At 46.0% G+C, this 21,202-nt stretch overlaps 1 protein-coding gene across 5 annotated transcripts in view; it reads left to right on the top strand.

Moving 5' to 3' along the window:
* LOC111950687 (ubiquitin carboxyl-terminal hydrolase 25) overlaps nt 1-21,202 on the top strand; it is an 82,240-nt gene that overhangs the window by 25,560 nt on the left and 35,478 nt on the right. For 3 of the 5 annotated variants that reach the window (XM_070434443.1, XM_070434446.1, XM_070434445.1), the window contains exons 2-13: nt 5,696-5,897; nt 7,490-7,613; nt 7,879-8,041; nt 8,682-8,768; nt 10,156-10,293; nt 13,481-13,557; nt 13,887-13,960; nt 15,366-15,520; nt 19,808-19,935; nt 20,211-20,306; nt 20,518-20,675; nt 20,859-21,098. In XM_070434443.1, coding sequence (XP_070290544.1) covers nt 5,696-5,897; nt 7,490-7,613; nt 7,879-8,041; nt 8,682-8,768; nt 10,156-10,293; nt 13,481-13,557; nt 13,887-13,960; nt 15,366-15,520; nt 19,808-19,935; nt 20,211-20,306; nt 20,518-20,675; nt 20,859-21,098 — 1,642 coding nt within the window. Of the gene's footprint in view, nt 1-5,244; nt 5,320-5,695; nt 5,898-7,489; nt 7,614-7,878; nt 8,042-8,681; nt 8,769-10,155; nt 10,294-13,480; nt 13,558-13,886; nt 13,961-15,365; nt 15,521-19,807; nt 19,936-20,210; nt 20,307-20,517; nt 20,676-20,858; nt 21,099-21,202 lie in introns of those variants that run through there. The other 2 variants (XM_070434447.1, XM_070434444.1) reach the window with 2 other exon arrangements.

Here is a 21,202-nt window from a genome sequence, read left to right as displayed (position 1 = left end):
TAGTTTTGTTTTGACTGTGTTGTAATTTGGTTTATCCTGATTGATTGGATGTTCTGGTCCTGAGGCTTCAGTGTGTTAGTAGAACAGGTTTGTGAACTCAGCCCCAGGACCAGCTGGATAAGGGGACTCTTTTTTTTTTGCTCAGCTCTTGGCATTGCAGGGCTTGGTAGTGATATGAGAGGGGGTCAGTGTATTTTAGATGTTTCCAAAACTTAATTGCTCTTTTTTGAGTTTTTATTATTAGTGGATATTGGCCTAATTGTGCCCTGCATGCATTGTTTGTAGTTTTCCTCTGGACACGTAGGATAATCTTACAGAACTCTGCATGCAGGGTTTCAATGGGGTGTTTGTCCCATTTGAGGAAATCTTGTTTTGCAAGTGGACCCCACACCTCGCTGCCATAAAGTGCAGTTGGTTCAATGACATATTCAATTAGTTTTAGCCAAATTTTAATTGGTATTTCAATTTGAATTAGCTTTTTAATGGCGTAGAATGCACTGCGTGCTTTCTCTCTCAGTTCATTCACTGCCTCATTATTTTTAAACCTAAGTAATTGTAGTGTGTGCAGTACTCTATATATTTTGTAGCAATTGAGAACTTTGGTCTAATTCCCTGAGATCTGGATCTTCTCTGGAAAATCCTTATTTTAGTATTTTTGGGATTTACTGCCAGGGCTCTGCTGTAGGCCATGTGCTGTGGGTGACAGCAGGCATAGGTCATCTGCGAAGAGTAGGCATTTAGCCTCTGAATTGTGGAGACTAACACCAGGGGCTGAGGATTTTTCTAGAATAGTGGCCAATTCGTTGATGTAAATATTGAAGAGTGCAGTGCTCCGTTTACAAACCCTGACGATAGGCTCCCGCCCCTGGTTAAAGAATTCTGTTCTTTATCTTGGACCAATTTTAATGTGCAGCGTTATTGCCATAATACATTGAATTTAAATGTATGTCATATGTTTTCACCCCCTTACAACCACTTTCCAATAACTTTGTAGAACAGCCTGTATTGCCAAATAGAATCAAAATTGCTTTTTGGAAAGTCGATAAAGCAAGCGTCTATGATTTTGGTATTATTTTGGTGGACATGTTTATCTATCAGGATGTGTAGGCGTTGTAAATATGATACCAGTTGTGTAGATTGTTTTTGGTATAAAATCCAATTGTCTTTTACTCAAAGACATTGTGCTTATTAAGAAGTTTAGAACTCTTACATTTATAATACTACAGGGAAAACCTTCCCAGGTTACTGTTCACACAAATGCCTCTGTAATTGTTCTAGGGTCAATTTGTCTCTGTTTTCTAAAAGATTGAGGTTACTGAGTCCTTTGATTCCAGAGTCACTGAAATAACCTACACTCAGGATCAAATTAAAACAGTTTAATATAGCCAATTTGATAATATTATTGCACTAGTGATTTGAGGAAATCTCATTTAGGATGCCATCAGTTATGAGAGCCTGAAGTTTGCTATATAGAGCTCCTAGTAAACAGTAATTGAGGGAGTCCAATGGATGGATGATTGGCCTTTATAGCTTTTTCGAATTCCAGTTCAATCTTCTCATGATTTGGCGGCTCTGCTTCTAAACTATCGCTTGCGTGTGCAATTCTTTGAACGGTGTGCTAGAGTTTTTAAAATTGAGTTGTCCATTATGTCACCATTTTGGATCGCTAATTCCTCTTGTTTAGACTCTTTCAGTTTTTTCCCAATTTATGCCAAAAGTTTGTGTTTATGCGACTCCTCAATTTAGTGTCAGCTGACTTGCTGTGTATTCTAGCGCTCCTTCTCTCGCCTTCCCGCTCTCTCTCTCTCGCTCTCTCCTCGCTCGCTCTCTCTCGCTCTCTCGTCGCTCTCTCTCGCTCTCTCTCGCTCTCTCTCGCTCTTCTCTCGCTCTCGCTCTCTCTCTCAGCTATCTCTCCTCGCTCTCTCCTCTCGCCTCTCTCTCTCGCTCTCTTCTCGCTCTCTCGTCTCGCCATACTCTCTCTCGCGCTCTACTCTCGCCTCTCTCTCTCGCATCTCTCTCTCGCTCTCTCTCTCGCTCTCTCTCTCGCTCTTCTCTCATCGCTCTCTCCTCTCGCTCATCTCTCTCTCGCTCTCTCTCTCTCGCTCTCTCTCTCTCGCTCTCTCTCATCTCGCTCTCTTCTCTCTCGCCTCTCTCATCTCTCGCTCTCTCTCTTCTCGCACTCTCTCTCTCTCGCTCTCTCTCTTCGTCTCTCTCTCCGCTCTCTCTCTCTCGCTCTCTCTCTCTCGCTCTCTCTCGCATCTCTCTCGGCTCTCGCTCTCTCTCTCTCTCGCTCTCTCTCTCTCGCTTCTCTTTCTCTCGCTCTCTTCTCTCTCGCTCTCTCCTCTCGCTCTCTCTCTCGCTCTTCTCTCGCTCTCTCTCTCGGCTCCTCTCTCCTCCTCTCTCTCATCGCTTCTCTCTCAGTCGCTCTCTCTCTCGCGCTCTCTCTCGCTGTCTCTCTCTCGCGGCTCTCTCTCGCAAGCTCTCTCTCTCGCTCTCCTCTCGCTCTCATCTGCGCATCTCTCTCTCATCGCATCCGCTCTTCTCTCGCTCTCTCTCTCTTCGCTCTCACTCTCTCGCTCTCTCTCTCGCTTACTCTCTTCCCGCTCTCTCAGTCTCTCGCTCTCTTCTTCTCTCTCGCATCTCTCTCTCTCGCTCTTCTCTCTCTAACTCTCTCTGCTCTCGACCGTCTCTCTCTCGCTCTCTCTCGTCGCTCTCTCTCTCGCTCTCTCTCTCGCTCTTCTCTTCTCGCTCTCTCCTCCGCCAACTCTCTCTCGCTCTCCTCTCTCGCCTCTCTCTCTCGCTCTCTCTCTCTCTTGCGTCTCGTCTCTCATCGCTCCTCTCTCTCTCGCTCTCTCCTCTCGCTCTCTCTCTCTTACGCTCTCTCTTCTCGCTCTCTCGCTCTCTCGCTCTCTCTCTCTCGCTCTCTCTCTCGGTCGCTCTCTCTCTCTCTGCTCTCTCTCTCTCGCTTCTCTCTCTCTCGCCTTCTCTCTCGTCCTCTCGCTCTTCTCTCTCTCTCTCTCTCTCTCTCTCTCGCTTCTCTCTCTCTTCTCTTCTTCTCTGCTCTCTCTCTCTCTCTCTCTCTCTCCTCCCTCTCTCTCTCTCTCTCTCTCTCTCGCTTCTCGCTCTCGCTCTCGCTCTCGCTTCTCGCTCTCGCTTCTCGCTCCGTCGCTCTCGCTTCTCGCTCTCTCGCTCTCTCGCTCTCTTCGCTCGGCTCTCTCTCTTCTCTCTCTCATCGCTTCTCTCTCTCTCTTCATTCGCCTCTCTCTCTCTCTCTCGCATCTCTCTCTCTTCTCTCGCTCTCTCGCTCTCTCTCTCCTGATCTCTCTCTTCTCTCTCGCTTCTCTCTCGCTCGCTCTCTCTCTTCTCGCTCTCTCTCTCTCTGCTCTCCTCCATCTCCGCTCTCTCTCTTCTCGCTCTCTCTTCTCTCGCTCTCTCTCTTCTCGCTCTCTGCTCTTCACGCTCTCTCCTCTCTCGCTCTCCTCTCTCGCTCTCTCTCTTCTCACTCTCTCTCCTCTCGTCTCTCTCTCTCGCATCTCTCTCTCTCGCTCTCTCTCTCTCGCGTCTCTCTCTCTCCGCTTCTCTCTCCTCCGTCTCTCTCTCTCGCTCTCTCTCTCTCGCTCTCTCTCCTCTCGCTCCTCCTCTGCTCGCTCTCCTTATCTCATCGGCTCTCTCTCTCCTCCTCTCTCTCTTCTCGCTCTCTCTCTCTCGCTCTCTCTCTCTCGACTCTCTCTCTCTCGCTCTCTCTCTCTCGCTCTCTCTCTGCTCGCTCTCTCTCTCTCGCTTCTCTCTCTGCTCGCTCTCTCTCCGCATTCTACTCCTCGCTCTCTCGCTCTCGCCTCTCTCTCTCGCTCTCTCTCTCTCTCCTCTCTCGCTCTCTCTCTCTCGACTCTCTGGCCCTCTTCTCGCTCTTCTTCTCGCCTCTCGCTCGCTCTCTCGCTCTCTCGCCATCTCTCTCTCTCTCTCCGCGCCTTCTCTTCTCTCTCTCTCTCGCTCTCGCTCTTCGCTCTCTCGCCTCTCTCGCTCTCTCTCTCTCTCGACTCTCTCTCTCTCGGCTCCTCGCTTCCGCTCTCGCTCTCGCGCGCTCTCCTCTCTCTCTCTCTCTCTCTCACTCTCTCTCTCTCTCTCGCTCTCTTCGCTCTCTCCGCTCTCTCTCTCTCTCTCTCATCTCGCTCGCTCGCTCGCTCGGCTCCTCTCTCTGCGCCCCGGCTCGCTCTCTCTTTCTCTCGGCTGCGCCCCGCTCGGCTCGCTCTCTCTTCTCTGCGCCCCGCATCGCTCGCTCTCTTCTCTGCGCCCCGCCCTTTATAGCACTCCATGGCGCCCAGTCATCTCCCGCCTCTCTCTTCTCTGCGGCCCCGCTCGCAGATCGCTCTACTCTCTCTGCGGCCCGCTCGGCTCGCTCTCTCTCTCTCTCTGCGGGCCCGCTCGGCTCGCTCTTCTCTCTCTCTCTGCTGCGCCACCGCTCGCTCGCTCATCTCTCTCCTCTTCTCGCGCCCCGCTCGCTCGCTCTCTCTTTCTCTCTGCGCCCCGCTCGCTCGCTCTCTCTTTCTCTCTCTTTCTTTCTCTCTCTACTTCTCTCTCTGCCTGCCTTGGCCTTTTCTCTCTGTCTTTCTCTTCTCTGCCTGGCCCTCGTGCGTCGTGGCGTGTTCGCCTGCGCGTTCCCTGCCTTTCTCTACATAGTGCATAGCTTCTCCTCTGCCTGCCTGCCTTCTCTCTGTCTTTCTTACTCTGCCTGCCTGCCTTTCTCTTTCTCTTCTCTCTCTGCTGGAAACACTGCCTCGTTTCTCATACTTACATGGCGCTTCTGCCTCTGCCGCTCGCGGTTGCTTCTCTCTCTTCTCCCCTGCCTGCCCTTCTCTCTTCTCGCCTGCCTGCCTTTCTCTCTCTCTCTTTCTGTGCCTTGCCTGCCTTTCTCTCTCTCTCTTTCTCTGCCTGCCTGCCTTCTCTCTCTCTTCTTTCTCTGCCTGCCTGCCTTTCTCTCCTCTCTTTCTCTTGCCTGCCTGCCTTTCTTCTCTCTCTCTCTCTCTCTTCTGCCTGCCTGCACTTCTCTCTCTCTCTCTCTCTCTCTCTCTCTCTCTCTCTCTCTCTCTCTGCCTCTCTCTCTCTGCCTCTCTCTCTCTGCCGCCCTCTCGCTCTCTCTCTCTTCTGCGCCCCTCTCGCTCTCTCTCTCTCTGCGCCCCTCTCCGCTCTCTCTACCTGATGTATCTTCTCTCATGAACACTGTGTGTACATTGCCTGAACAGCGATCAGCAGACTCTGCTGAACCAGCTGAGGGAGGTCACAGGCACCACAGACGTACAGCTACTTCAGCAGGCCCTGCAGGTAACAAACACAGTGCGGTGCGGATGCAGTGATGTTAGTGACTCACACATCTCCCCTGTCTAATTCACCTCTTTTAAAATCTCTCAATTTGCAATGTCTGATTGTGTTGATATTTAGTCCGACACCAGGTTGTTTAAAATAGTCAATCTTTCCCCTAGCTGATACTGATTTTCAGGGATGCATTTCTAAATGGTTTGACACGGTTTAAAATGTTACTGTTTAGTGTTTATGTTCTATAATCTCCAGTGGGAGTTCTGCACATTTATTTATATTCAACCAATTCATCAGCCCATAAGCTTTATTGATCTCCCAGAAGAGGTATGTTGACAGTCAACCCATCTCTGACTGTCTAGCTGTGACCCTGCTGTCCCTGCAGGTCAGTCATGGAGACCTGGCGGAGGCGGTGGCCTTTCTGACGGAGAAGAATGCCAAGGTGCCCCAGCAGGATGAGGCCACCTACTACCAGACCACCCAGGTGGGCAACGACAGATACATCAGCGTGGGCAGCCAGGCAGACACCAGTGAGTACCTACCTCACCCAGCGCTGCCCGGGGCAGTCCCTAGCCAGGGAGATACTAGTGAGTACCGCTACCTACCTCATCTCATGTGTATGCATAAGAAAACATCTCCACTGATTCCATTTCTATCACATTTTTCCAGTTGTTCCCATTCATTTTGGTATTGAAGCTTTAAGTGAGCAGTTAACGTAGTATTAAGGTCTGAGTGGGATGTCTGTTAGCAGGATGCCTCCTGGCTCTCATGCAATACAAGGGGTTATTTTGTTGAAATTACATGGTGTCATTTCAGGGGAATTTTCTGAGATGGCACGATAAATTGTGCAGAGGCATATCCTTCTCTGTTCAGGACCACCAGAGAAGGTCATATATCCTGACACTCCCCTTTGACTTTAATGCGGGAGTGGCCTGATTTTAATGAACTTACACGCTTCCTCGGATACATGTCAAATAAGGAAAACAACCTAGTTAACCCAGTCTAAGGGGTATAGAGTAGTCTGGGAGGAGGGGAAAACCATGGTGCTCCATTTACTACTCTGATGACTAACCTTCATCTTTTTATAGGCTTTTCTAACATTAAAGGCTACTGTACACTTAGGCTCTCCTCTTCCCTTTGTGTCTTTTTAAGCGGTGATGYAAAGGATATTGTTGGTTTGCCCTTTCCCCTGACACTTATGCGAGAGGGATTATTAAGTCAGTAAGGCCTGAATCTTAACTTGTAATGTGTGCACTTAACTCGATTTCAGCATAGAATTAGGACTTGTKTATATYTATGTACATTAWCGMTRAAAAGTTTGGGGTCACTTAGAAATGTCGAAAAAAATTGGCCATTAAAATAACATCACATTGATCAGAAATACAGTGTAGACATTGTTAATGTTGTAAATGACTTGTAGCTGGAACTGGCAGATTCTTTTTAATGGAATATCTACAGAGGCCCATTATCAGCAACCATCACTCCTGTGTTCCAATGGCACGTTGTTAGCTGATTCAAGTTTATAATTTTAAAAGCCTAATTGGTCATAAGAAAACCCTTTTGCAATTATGTTAGCACAGCTGAAAACTGTTGTTCTGATTTAAAGAAGAAATAAAACTGGCCTTCTTTCGACTAGTTGAGTATCTGGAGCATCAGCATTTGTGGGTTCGATTACACGCTCAAAATGGCCAGAAACAAAGACTTTCTTCTGAAACTCATCAGTCTATTCTTGTTCTGAGACATGAAGGCTATTCCATGTGAGAAATTGCCAAGCGACTGAAGATCTCGTACAACGCTGTGTACTACTCCCTTCACAGACCAGCACAAACTGTCTCTAACTATAATAGAAAGAGTGGGAGCCCCGGGTGCACAACTGAGCAAGAGGACAAGTACATTAGAGTGTCTAGTTTGAGAAAGACACCTCACTGACGTTGAGACTGGTGTTTTGCGGGTACTATTTAATGAAGCTGCCAGTGCACCGGGGCCTCCCACCGTAACCAGCTACAATAGTAATTTACAACATTAACAACGTCTACACTGTATTTCTGATCAATTTGATGTTATTTTAATGGACAACAAATGTGCTTTTCTTTCAAAAACAACAACATTTCTAAGTGACCGCAAACTTTTGAACGGGTATGTATGTATGAATTAAAGGACTACGTGTGTGTTGTTTCAGACGTGATTGACCTGACTGGCGATGACAAGGATGACCTCCAGAGGGCCATCGCTCTCAGCCTGGAGGAGTCCAGCCGGGCCTTCAGGGAGACGGGCATCACTGATGAGGAGCAGGCCATCAGCAGGTAGACTGGGCTCAACACCACAATGTTATTGGCTGGGCTGAGGGGAGAGGAGGAGCATACTGGGAGCTGGAAGGTTTGAGTGGTGACATGTCAACATAATGCACTTTCGAATTAGGTTGAACAAGGCACTGTGCAGACTTGCTAATCTTTGTTTTGTTGAGTTGCTAAATGTCAACATTATGGTTTTTGGGGGTTTTGCACATAATAAATGTCCTTTGATTAAAGTGTGTGTATTTTTAAACGTGTTATGTTGTGCTCTTTGCAGAGTTCTGGAGGCCAGCATTGCAGAGAACAAGGCAAGCCTAAAGCGGACACACACGGAAGTGTGGAGTGACTCGCCCAATCCCCATGACAGGAAGAGGATGGAGAACTGCCCTGTGGGTCTGAAGAACGTGGGCAACACCTGCTGGTTCAGCGCCGTCATCCAGGTGGAGACTCAACACAAACACACCCCTCATACAACGCAAAGCATCCTATGTCAATGTAATTCATTAGATATATAGGCCCTGCATTTATAATGACAGTGTGCTACAGCTCTTGGAGACTCCAGCCCTGCCTGTCATAAGGTAGGGATTACGTTGTTGTTACTCTAAAGACTCCCTGGTAGAGGGTTAAGTGAGCTGGATGAGCACTGGATACATTGTCACATGGTCCCTGCCCCTGTGTGTATTGGGCCTCCTTAAGGAGACAGCACAGTCCCACGTTTCTGCTCCTTCTGATCCCAGAATTAGAGATTTACTAAAAGCAGATGATGAAATCAAGTGACAACTCCACTAATCTTTCTTCTTTTGTAATTATTTAATCCTTTTATCAAAAGGAATGGAAGTTTGGTTTGTAACTTCGAACTTAGTCACATCACTCTGCTAACATTCTTTTGTAATTCGTCATATGAATACAGCTAGCAGTAACAGGGTGATAGCCATAGTAAAACCGATGTTGACTACCTCACTATATAGGAACTTCCATGATCTCTTTTGATATTGCAAAAATGTTTAATGCTGGTTGAAAGCTAAATGAATGTCACTCGGTAAAACGGACTCGTTTCTCTTTCTGTCTCCTTGTTTCCAGTCTCTGTTCAATCTGCTGGAGTTCCAGAGGCTGGTGCTACACTACTCTCCTCCTGCCAGAGTCCAGGACCTGCCTCGCAACCAGAAGGTGAACCACCACCACCCATCCAAACAATCCATATCAACACTCAGCTAGGGGGCTTAGGCCCAAATCCCCCTGACCAATACGTTCCAGAGATAGTGCCACTGGAACACAGGTTAAACCTTTTTATAGGCGACAGCCAGGGAAAGGTCCGATTTAGCTCTCTCCCCTGAGTATTTGACTTGTGTCCTTTGAGACCCATGGCTCCTCAGCTGGACAGCTGTCCTTCCTGTTAGCCTCTGAGCTGGGCCCTGAGGTCCTGGCCCTCTGATGAGAGACTCGACATTCTGGGTTGTAAATCAGTGCCCTCACCAAGCAACAGCTCTATTTGGTTGCAGTGTGATCTGCTCTTGCCCTCGGGTTCCATTGGTTCACACTGCCCCCTGACTGCCCAGTTGATTCACTACCTCTACACCTAGCCACAAGGAGGGTGGATGAAGAGGATGTGATGAAGCACACTGTAGCCCTAGTGGTTCCCTCTCTGACACACCCGACAGTGACCATGACCCGTGACTCACACCAGCTCAGCTTAGCCTCTCCTCCCTGTCTTTCTGCAGCAGCTGCAGTCTCTTCCTCGTCCGTTGCTGCAACTGAAATCTTGACAGCACATTTCTCCCAACCGCTTCCCATGGAGCCCTCCTAAGGGTCAATGGTTAGCGCACATCCGCTAATCTGGGCTATGCCTCTGCTGCTGTTGCCATGTAGCGCCAGTCATTTTGGGGTTTTAGTCTCTAGTCCCACTGTCTAATATCCAGAACCAACGGAGGAGGGACTCTTCTAGGGCTTAGGCTCTGATCTGTCGTCAATAGCCGTGACCCTTACGCTCGAAGTGAGAGCACTAATCCAAGAGTTTATTTTAATTGCTCTGTTTGTCAATGAGGCTCGTCTTCAAAGCAAGGCTTTTCCTTTGCCAGTGTCACATAAGTGTCCCTTTTTTTGTCACACATATGGGCTTGAGCAATGAGTCCTCTGTGCTCTCAACCTGCACCATAGTGTAATTAGAACTCGTTCATTCAGTGGTAGTAGTTGTGGTGCAGCCAGTCAGTGTCCTGCTGTATGTAGAGCAGTGGAGAACTCCCTCTGGTTGTCACATCTCGCTCCAGCTCACAGATTTACTGGGTCAGCTCAGCATCACTAGGCTCCAATAGAAAAGCACATTCCCTTGCATAAACTGGGGAAATACTCATCTCTCATATTTTGATGGGCACACCATCACCATCATAAAGCCCCGAATTTGAATTCGGTCTCTATGGTCTGAAAGATGGTTGACATTAAAACCCTGAAATATGACTGCGATTTGGGAACCCGTATTCCCTTCCTTTAGAAGGCAGGTTATCATGTTAACTAACGTCCCTGTGTGTGTTTGTGTCTGGGTGTGGTTGTCGTTCCGCAGGAGCACAGAAACCTACCCTTCATGCAGGAGCTTAGGAACTTGTTCTCCCTCATGGTGGGTTCTAAGAGGAAGTACGTGGACCCGTCGTGTGCCGTGGAGATCCTCAAGGACGCCTTCAAGTCCAGCGAGTCTCAGCAGGTAACATCCTAGCTATCACTCTGTAAAATCTGCTATGGTAAACCAATCAACCTTTCCTTCAAATGTCTTTGTAAAGCCATTTTTACATCAACAGATGTCACAAAGGGCTTTACAGTAGTCTGGCCTAGACCCCAAAAAATGCAACCAACAGTAAAGTGGAAATAGAAATTCTAAATGAATTCTAAAGTTTGGGAAACCATGCACTACAATACCATGGTGCTTGCCTACGGAGCAGCAAGGGGAACTGTCCCTCCCTACCTTCAGGCTATGCTCAAACCCTACATCCTAACCAGAGGACTCCGTTCTGCCACCTCTGATCTCTTGGCTGTCCCACCCATACAGGAAGTCAGTCAAAGCTGTTCTCTGTCCTGGCACCCCAATGGTGGAACCAGCTTCCCCCTGATTCTAGGACAGCAGAGTTCCTGCCCTTCTACTGAATATATGACACCCTACCTCTGAAGAGTTTCTTATCCCCCAAAACTTAGCAGTGACTTTTCCTACTAGCACTGACTTTGCTCATCATTTCTTTGAGGAGAAATTGGACTACATCTGTGTTATGTGGTTGATCCACCTAGATATCTGAAGATGAATGCATCTAAGTTGTTCTGAATAAGAGCATCTGCTAAATGTGAAGTGTAATTAGGGGTCCTTCAGTGTTTTATTTACCTACATCTGATGGATTTTAGTCCCTTCATCAGGTGTTTTGGTGCTTCTCATGACACCTTCTGAAGGGTTGATCAGTCCCAACCTGAGCCAGTTGGCTGGTCCACTGCTCCTCCCTCTTGTGCAACAGCCATGCCCCCCCCCCTTCCGCCTCTTGCGCTATTGCGCTGAACTCTGCTACAAATATACAATGCCTTGCAAAAGTATTCATCCCCCTTGGCGTTTTTCCTATTTTGTTGCATTACAACCTGTAATTTAAATAGATTTTTATTTGGATTTCATGTAATAGACATGCACAAAATAGTCCAAATTGGTGAAGTGAAATGAAAAAAAAATGAAAAAATTTAAACGGAAAAGTGGTGCGTGCATATGTATTCACCCCCTTTGCTATGAAGCCCCTAAATAAGATCTGGTGCAACCAATTACCTTCAGAAGTCACATAATTAATTAGATGGCACACAGGTGGACTTTACTTTTTTTTTTTTTACATGATACGTCACATGATCCTAGTGTGTGTGTGTGTATATATATATATATATATATCTGTTCTGAAAGGCCCCAGAGTCTGCAACACCACTAAGCAAGGGGCACCATCAAGCAAGTGGCACCATGAAGACCAAGGAACTCTCCAAACAGGTCAGGGACAAAGTTGTGAAGTACAGATCAATGTTTGGTTATAAAAAATATCAAACTTTGAACATCCCACGGAGTACCATTTAAATCCATTATTTAAAAAATGGAAAGAATATGGCACCACCACAAACCTGCCAAGTGAGGGCCGCCCACCAAAACTCACGGACCAGGCAAGGAGGGCATTAATCAGAGAGGCAACAAAGAGACCAAAGATAACCCTGAAGGAGCTGCAAAGCTCCACAGTGGAGATTGGAGTATCTGTCCACAGCACCACTTTAAGCTGTACGCTCCACAGAGCTGGGCTTTACGGAAGAGTGGCCAGAAAAAAGCCATTGCTTAAAGAAAAAAATAAGCAAACACGTTTGGTGTTCGCCAGAAGGCATGTGGGAGACTCCCCAAACATATGGAAGAAGGTACTCTGGTCAAAGCCCAGTCCTCAATCCAATTGAGAATCTGTGCTATGACTTAAGATCTCTGTACACCAGCGGAACCCATCCAACTTGAAGGAGCTGGAGCAGTTTTGCCTTGAAGAATGTGCAAAAATCCCAGTGGCTAGATGTGCCAAGCTTATAGACATACCCTAAGAGACTTGCAGCTGTAATTGCTGCAAAAGGTGGCTCCACAAATTATTGACTTTTGGGGGGTGAATAGTTATGCACGCTCAAGTTCTGTTTTTTTGTCTTATTTCTTGTTTGTTTCACCCCAAAAAATATTTTGCATCTTCAAAGTGGTAGGCATGTTGTGTAAATCAAATGATACAAACACCCCAAAAATCTATTTTCATTCCAGGTTGTAAGGCAACAAAATAGGAAAAATGCCAAGGGGGGTGAATAGTTTTGCAAGCCACTGTAGATGTCGGATGGGGATCAGCTCCTGTATGCTAATATGCTGTAATGTTAATATGACGAATAGTAGAAAAGAAAAAAAACATGAGCTGGCGCACACCCAGAATAACAGTTTGTGTGGAGGTGCTGACTAACGGCGAATAAACTATTAACTATCAAAATAAAGAATGTCGCACACACCATGTATAATCTCCAAGAAATGTAATGGGTATTTACCAACGTTTCGGCTCACTGTGCCTTCCTCGGGGTAATGTCATGAATACTTGAACCAGGTTATGTAGACAAACAGTGCAATTAGTGTAACCAATGACAGTAGTGAGGGGTGTGTTATAATGAGTAAGTTAATWAAAATTAATTAGTGAAACTTAAGAAAATTGTATATGGCATATTAAATATATTACTCTATTGTTATCATATAGAAACATAATGGAATATTGTGCATCATATTAGCATCAACATACATTATTATTTCAAATAATTTCGTATTTCATTTTTGTTACATGTAATCTTTTGGTTCAAGCTTAATATATAATGAACATTATCAACAGGGGGAACATATTAGGTGTACGCTAATAKGCTGTAAAACATTCGGTGTCCGCCCCCCGAAAACCCGATAATGCTGAGCTTATATTTCTGTTAAGGTCCTGCGAGTTTGGCCGTCTGACCACTGTACTCATCAGTCATGTCCGTAGTCCACTCTACTCTGGTCACTTTGTGTGTCTGAGGTTAGAGAAGCGTTGACCCCAATTAGAGGGCACAACTGACGTCTGTAAGGCACCCTCTGGTCCTGATGGTTGCTTTTGAAGCATAACAATTACATTTGACTTGACTCTGGTGTATACAAATCTACCTCAACAATTACCAAGTCCCTCAGTATAAGCCCACTTAACCAAGGTTTAAAACATAGAAAGGAGGTTGTGTTCTGTACATCTGAGATCTAGGCTTTCTGTTCTACAGTGAAGGCAATGTTCTAATTGCTCTGTCTCTGTGTGTTGCCTGTAAGTATTGTTGTAATTGGTCTGTTTCGCTGTGTGTTGCCTGAACAGCAGGATGTGAGTGAGTTCACACACAAGCTGCTGGACTGGCTGGAGGATGCCTTCCAGATGAAGGCAGAGGAGGACCGGTACGACAACACACCGTGCTAACGTCAACACACACACACACACACACACACACACACACACACACACACACACACACACACACACACACTGTGTAATTCATCCCCTTAGGAGACTGGACACATCATGCTTTCTGTGTTTTCATACAGAATATGCATCGTAGTGAATTTAGTAAGCATTTTATGAAAGTCCATGTAAAAAAAGAAGCTAGGAGCATTATTCACATGGCTTAGAGGACAAAGCGTCCTCTTCCACCCATTGTGTATGTCGCACACTGTGACTCACCCCAATGAGTGTGTGTGTTTTGGCTCTGATCTCTCTCCGTTCCCAGAGAGGGTGAGAAGCCAAAAAACCCGATGGTGGAGCTGTTCTATGGCCGGTTCCTGGCTGTTGGTGTTCTCGAAGGTAAGAGAGGGAAGCAAGCATGTTAGAACGTCCCTGGGTAGGAGGAGAGGTAACGTGAGAGTTAAGGCTCAGCCGTCAGTTTCCTGCTTTGAAGCAGCAGCAAGGAGAGGGAGAGTCCTTGCCCCCGATAATGAAAGGTGACCTTGTTTTAATGAGATGTGGCGCATGTAAAAGCACAGGGCTGCAGAGCATTGATCCTTGAGGACCTTGACGTCTGATTGGAATTTTGCTTATTATGCATGACAATACTGGTCCAGGCCCGCCAGACACAAAGCTGGGCCAGCAAGGCAGCTTTTGCTCCTCTCATCCTTAAATGACCTTAATGCCACATTTGCATGACCYCTATCTTCCCCTCTCTGGGTTCTGTTTTTTGTTGTTGTCAGTCAGTACTCAGCTGCTGTAGTCAGTGCAGTGGGTTGGCTAAAGGCATCCGCATGCTTCCCATCCGGAACAGTTTGTGCGTATATTATGATGACATTTTGAGACATTTTTGTTCATTTCGGCTGTTCTTGCACACAACATTTTTTTCTCGAGGCTAGCTGAAGTTCAGAAGCTGAAGTCTAAGCCCCTTCATTGGTGATTGGTCAGCAGTAGGACATCTTCAATGTAGTATTCGTCATTCAGCTATGAGACGACTCATTTTTTTGCATATTGTTTTACTTGAGAAATGCTCTTAGATGTAAAACTAAGATATCCTCGGCCAAAACGTAAAAATGTAATTCTTGAGTTATCTTAGATTAATTCTGACTATTTTGAGAAGGTGTATACTGGCTAAGATGTCTCAAGATGGCCGAACAGTACTATTGCCCCAGGTATGGTCAAAGGTATGCGAGCACACTCGTTCGGTTCGCCTAGCCGATTTTGGCTAGGCGCCAGCCAAACTGAAGCATACAGCAGTCTTAAGGCTCTGCAGGGGAGCAAGCTGTGCTGTATTTACAGTCAGTTAGTGGATGTGATCTTCCCCTGGGTTCAAGTATTTGTTTTCTGAGTTTAATTGAGCTTGCTTGGTGCAATGGAACCAATGGTGAAGTCCCAGAAAGTATAAACCCTGCCCATCTGGCATACCGAATAGGCTCAATCAAACAAATCCTATTTGAACTCAYGCCTGGCTATGATGACTGATGCTGAACTCAACCTGGCTGTAAATTAGTGTGAAATGGGTCTTCTCTCACACACACTTGACCCACTTCCTCGCCATATGGTACACACAGGCTAGGTCCGCACCTCTGAGGAATAATACTGCATAATAGGGCACAACTGCCTCTACCAAATCCCAGTGCTTCTTCAATTAGTTGTTGTTGGTAATGCGGCCCCAACTGTGGTTATGTGTGGGTGTGTGAGGAATGCTTGTGTTGGTGCATAAATGTTGTTTACGTTTCTGTGCTGCTGCTCCCTTRCCRCACAGGAAAGAAGTTTGAGAACACCGAGATGTTTGGGCAGTACCCTCTGCAGGTGAACGGCTTTAAGGACCTGCATGAGTGTCTGGAGGCGGCCATGATTGAGGGGGAGATCGAGTCCCTGCACTCATCAGCAGAGAACTCTGCCAAGTCTGGACAAGAGGTCAGTGCTGCTGCTCATTAAAAACCAACTAACACTGGAGTTTGGAGTTTTAACTGTAATTCATGTGTAATAGGGATAATGAAACTCCAAAACATGTTCCAAACCTATAGTTAGACACACACAAAATGTACAGGCAACAAAATTATACTGGAAGTACCATTACATTTCTGTTCGACAACCAAATGTTACCAGTAACCCACTAAAACAGCCCATCTAGGCCTATTTAAAAATAGACGGTGCTTGAATAATTCAGGAGATGTGGGGGACTGACTACTACCTGCCCCAACGCATAGTGCCAACTGTAAAGTTTGGTGGACATGGAATAATGGTCTTTGGCTGGTTTTCATGTTTCGGGCTAGGCCCCTTCGTTCCAGTGAAGGGAAATCTTAACTCTACAGCTTACAATGACATTCTAGATGATTATGTGCTTCCAACTTTGTGCCAATAGTTTGGGGAAGGTCCTTTCCTGTGTCAGTATGACACTGCCCCCGTGCACAAAGTGAGGTCCATACAAAAATGGTTTGTCGAGATCGGTGTGGAAGAACTTGACTGGCGTGCACAGAGCCCTGACCTCAACCCCATCGAACACCTTTGGGATGAATTGGAACGCAGACTGTGAGCCAGGCCTAATCCCRCTTCATCAGTGCCCGACCTCATTAATGCATCGATAACGTAACACCATTCATTCGTATGCTTAGACGCAAAAGCGCATTTGAAGCCAAGGAAGTTGGGTTAAGATGGCATCTCATGGAAGCAACATTCGCAGTTTAAACTAATCCAGGAAGTGACGTTGCAGGATAGCTCATTGCTGTACCCCTCACTGAGAATTTAAAAATGAAGGCCGACAAGGGTGCTGCAGGCTGCCATTAGATAATAAATAATCCTTAACTTATTTGGTGAGCAATTTTAAAAGAGTCGGTTCAAGAATCGGTAAAAAAAATGTATTCAGGGATTTTTCAGCCATTGAAATCCGTAAGTGTTTTTTCATGGCGCCTAAGTCGAAAGTGTCCATGATAACCAGCCCAAGACCAATATTCCCCCTCCACCAAACTTTACAGTTGACACTACGCGTTGGAGCAGATGGTGTTCTCCTGGAATCCGCCAAACCCAGATTCGTCTGTCGGACTGCCAGATTGAGAAGCGTGATTCATCACTCCGGAGTTCGCATTTCCGCTGCTCCAGAGTCCCATGCCGGCAGGCTTTACACTACTCCAGCCGATGCTTGGCATTGCTCATGGTGATCTTAGGCTTGTGTGTGGCTGCTCGGCCATGGAAACCCATTTTATGACGTTCCCAACCAACAGTTTTTGTGCTGACGTTGCTTCCAGAGGCAGTTTGGAACTCAGTAGTGAGTGTTGCAAACAAGGGCAGACAATTTTTTTACGCTCTTAAGTACTCGATGGTCCCGTTCTGTGAGCTMGTGTGGCCTACCTCTTCGTGGCTGAGCCGTTGTTGCTCCTAGACGTTTCCACTGCACAATACCAGCACTTACAGTTGACTGTAAATTGCTGGACAGAAGTTTGATGAACTGACTTGTTGGAAAGGTGGCATCCTATGACTGCGCCACATTGAAAGTCACTGAGCTCTTCAGTAAGGCCATTCTACTGCCAATGTTTGTCTTTGGAGATTGCATGGCCGTGTGCTGGATTTTATACACCTGTCAGCAATTGGTGTGGCTGAAATGGCCAAATCCACTAATTTGAAGAGGGAAACATACTTCTTTGTGTGTGCGTGCATTCAGGAAGTATTCAGACCAGTTGACTTTTTGTTACGTTACAGACTTATTCTAAAATTGATTAAATAGTTTTTTCCCTCATCAGTCTACACACAGTACCCCATAATGACAAAAACAGCTTTTTAGATTTTTTTTCAAATTTAAGAAAAATAATACTGAAATATCACATTTACATAAGTATTCAGACACTTTACTCAGTACTTTGTTGAGGCACTTTGGCAGCGATTACAGCTTCAAGTCTTTTTGGGTATGACGCTATAAGCTTGGCACACCTTTATTTGGGGAGTTTCTCCCATTCTCTGCAGATCCTCTCAAGCTCTGTTAGATCTCCCCATCCAACCTATCTGTCTAACAAACACCATCAATGCCTGCTTGGAATAATGACAAAAATAATATAGAATAGAGGCTACAGCTGAGCTATTTAGTGCTTTAAAAAAAAWTWAATTATTATTTTTTTYCCTTTTTTTCTCCCCAATTTTGTGGTATCCAATTGGTAGTAGTTAGTCTTGTCTCATCGCTGCAACTCCTGTACGGACTCAGGAGAGGTGAAGGTCGAGAGCCATGCGTCCTCCGAAAGACAACCCAACCAAGCCTCACTGCTTCTTGACACAATGCCCATCCAACCCAGCCGCACCAATGTGTCGGAGGAAACACAGGAGTCGCTAGTTCGCGATGAGACAAGGATATCCCTGCCGGATATTGTTTTATTTGATTACTTTATTTCATTGCAAGTCATCTCATCTCTATAGAGCTGTTGCCTTTGCTGTGACAAAATCACTATTTCAGCATGCCTAGTACTTCAAAGTAAATAACACATACGTTTATGACTGCTGAATACCAACTTATTGTCAGTCAGATCATGTATTTTCAGGTAGAGATACTTCATGAAGCATCTGCTCTCTATCCCTCTCCATCGCGTTTTCTTTTCTCCCTCTCGGTGTCTGTCCCACAGTAGCCTAACATAGCAGGCGTAAAAGAAACACAGAACGGACAAGTAGGCTCGCAATGGATTATGGTCATTATACTTAATGAGCATAGTTTAGCGCAGAAAACATGTTGAATGTTGGCCTGTTGGAAAGTACAGCTCCTTACTACAGTGGCTTGCAAAAGTATTCACCCCTTTGGCATTTTTTCTATTTTGTTGCCTTACAACCTGATATTAAAATAGATTTTTGGGGGGGTTTGTATCATTTGATTTACACAACATGACTACCACTTTGAAGATGCAAAATGTTTTTTATTGTGAAACAAATAAGACAAAAAAACAGAACTTGAGTGTGCATAACTATTCACCCCCCCAAGTCAATACTTTGTAGAGACACCTTTTGCAGCAATTACAGCTGCAAGTCTCTTGGGGTATTTCTCTATAAGCTTGGCACATCTAGCCACTGGGATTTTTGCCCATTCTTCAAGGCAAAACTGCTCCAGCTTCTTCAAGTTGGATGGGTTCCGCTGGTGTACAGAAATCTTTAAGTCATAGCACAGATTCTCAATTGGATTGAGGTCAGGGCTTTGACTAGGCCATTCCACGACATTTAAATGTTTCCCGTAAACCACTCGAGTGTTGCTTTAGCAGTATGCTTAGGGTCATTGTCCTGCTGGAAGGTGAACCTCCATCCCAGTCTCAAATCTCTGGAAGGCTGAAACAGGTTTCCCTCAAGAATTTCCCTGTATTTAGCGCCATCATCATTCCTTCAATTCTGACCAGTTTCCCAGTCCCTGCGATGGAAAAACATCCCCACAGCATGATGCTGCCACCACCATGCTTCACTGTGGGGATGSTGTTCTCGGGGTGATGAGAGGTGTTGGGTTTGCGCCAGACATAGCCTTTTCCTTGATGGCCAAAAAGCTCAATTTGTCTCATCTGACCAGAGTACCTTCTTCCATATGTTTGGGGAGTCTCACACATGCCTTTTTGTGAACACCAATTTGTTTCTTTAAGCAATGGCTTTTTCTGGCCACTCTTCCATAAAGCCCAGTTCTGTGGAGTGTTCGGCCTGAGGTGGTCCTATGGACAGATACTCTAATCTCCGCTATGGAACTTTGCAGCTTCTTCAGGGTTTTCTTTGGTCTCTTTGTTGCCTCTGATTAATGCCCTCCTTTCCTGGTCCGTGAGTTTTGGTGGACAGCCCTCTCTTGGCAGGTTTGTTGTGGTGCCATATTCTTTCAATTRTGTAATGGTGCTCCATGGGATGTTCAAAGTTTCTGATCTTTTTTTATAACCCAACTCTGATCTTGATCTGATTTATCTCTAGGGAAATTGTGCAATTTGTGCATTGAGCTCACAGAAAGAAACGGAACGAAATGAAATTCAAATAATTGAACCGACATTGGTCAATTAGTTGTTTAAAATACAAAAAATAACATTTCGGTTTGTCACTTGGCACTACTAAAGGCACAACAATATTAGTGGAACAGGCATGAGTCATGTAGGAATGCTTTCAAAACACGCTGCTCAAGACTACTGATTCCTTAGTGCCCAATTAAAAATGTGTTTATGGATACCGCATGACTCATATGACCCATTAGAAACATTTTGGAATTCCTTTCAGCACTGGTTTACCGAACTACCTCCTGTCTTGACCTTTGAACTGTCAAGATTTGAGTTCAACCAAGCTTTGGGTCGACCTGAGAAGATCCACAGCAAGCTGGAGTTCCCCTCCATGCTGTACATGGACAGGTAAGGAAACCTCCAACACACCTACCAGTCCAGCTGTACCTAAGGGAAAATGTTTCAATTCAACAGGTGTAAGCAGCTAAGATTAACTGTTATTCACATCACATAGCCTAAATAACATATTATTTGGGATTTCCTAGGCCCCTTCCAAATTAAAGGGCTTGAAAAAAGAAAATAAACATTGAGATTTTACATTGAGCATGGGTTGTGGTACTTTAATCTGGGATTCAGACCCATAGTTTTCCAAGGAACTTATATGATTTCTGTTGTTTTGTCAGGTATATGGACAGGAACCGAGAGATCACCAGGATTAAACGGGAGGAGATCAGGAGACTGAAAGAGCACCTGACTCTACTCCAACAGCGTCTGGAAAGGTGGGCTGGTCTGCTACACACACACACACCTCTATTTACTATCGTAGGTTGATCAACTATCAAAGGGATGGTGTTCATAGATACCATATCTGTTATGCTTCTGACCAAGTATCTTGCTTTGCTTTTACTCTTTCACTGAAAGATGCGTCCTCATTCTCAGTACGGTTTGTCATCCTCTCTCTGTTCTGCTCTCTCTCTCTGTGTCCCCAAGGTATCTGAGCTATGGCTCCGGCCCCAAGAGGTTTCCTCTGGCAGATGTCCTGCAGTACGCCATGGAGTTTACATCCAGTAAGCCAGTCTGCACCTCTCCTGTGGGGGACATTGATACATCAGCACCCCCTGGTGGCACAACAGGGCAGCTGCTGCTCGCTTCAAGGCAAGTCATGAAACACAGAGCATGCCACACTCTGTCTCCCTGTGTCAGGATTTAAGTGTTCATGTGTGCATGTTTCTGACTTTGCTTTTGTCAGCAAATCAGTCTGATTAAGCTGTTGAATTAGTGTGGTTCAGAAGTATTGAGTTGTGGTTTTGACTTATTCACACTCGCCCGACATTACAGCACAGCCGAACAGGGTCCCTCTACCCCTCCAGAGGGTTTGGCCCCCGCCCTGGCTCCCAGCCCAGCCCCCTCCACCCAGCAGAGAGTGCCTATCCACAAGCCCTTCACCCAGTCCCGACTGCCCCCTGACCTGCCCATGCACCCGGCGCCACGCCACATCACTGAGGAAGAGCTCAGGGTGCTGGAGGGCTGCCTGCACCGCTGGAGGAGTGAGGTGGAGAACGACACCCGCGGTACGTACAGTACCAGTCAAACGTCAAACACACCTACTCATTCAAGGGTTTTCTTTATTTTTACTATTTTCTACATTGTAGAATAATAGTGAAGACATCAAAAC

This window comes from Salvelinus sp. IW2-2015, linkage group LG23, assembly GCF_002910315.2.
Source record: "Salvelinus sp. IW2-2015 linkage group LG23, ASM291031v2, whole genome shotgun sequence".
Classification (NCBI taxonomy): Eukaryota; Metazoa; Chordata; class Actinopteri; order Salmoniformes; family Salmonidae; genus Salvelinus; species Salvelinus sp. IW2-2015.
The sequence above is the reverse complement of the archived record's forward strand: the minus strand, read 5'-3'. Positions and strand labels throughout refer to the sequence as shown.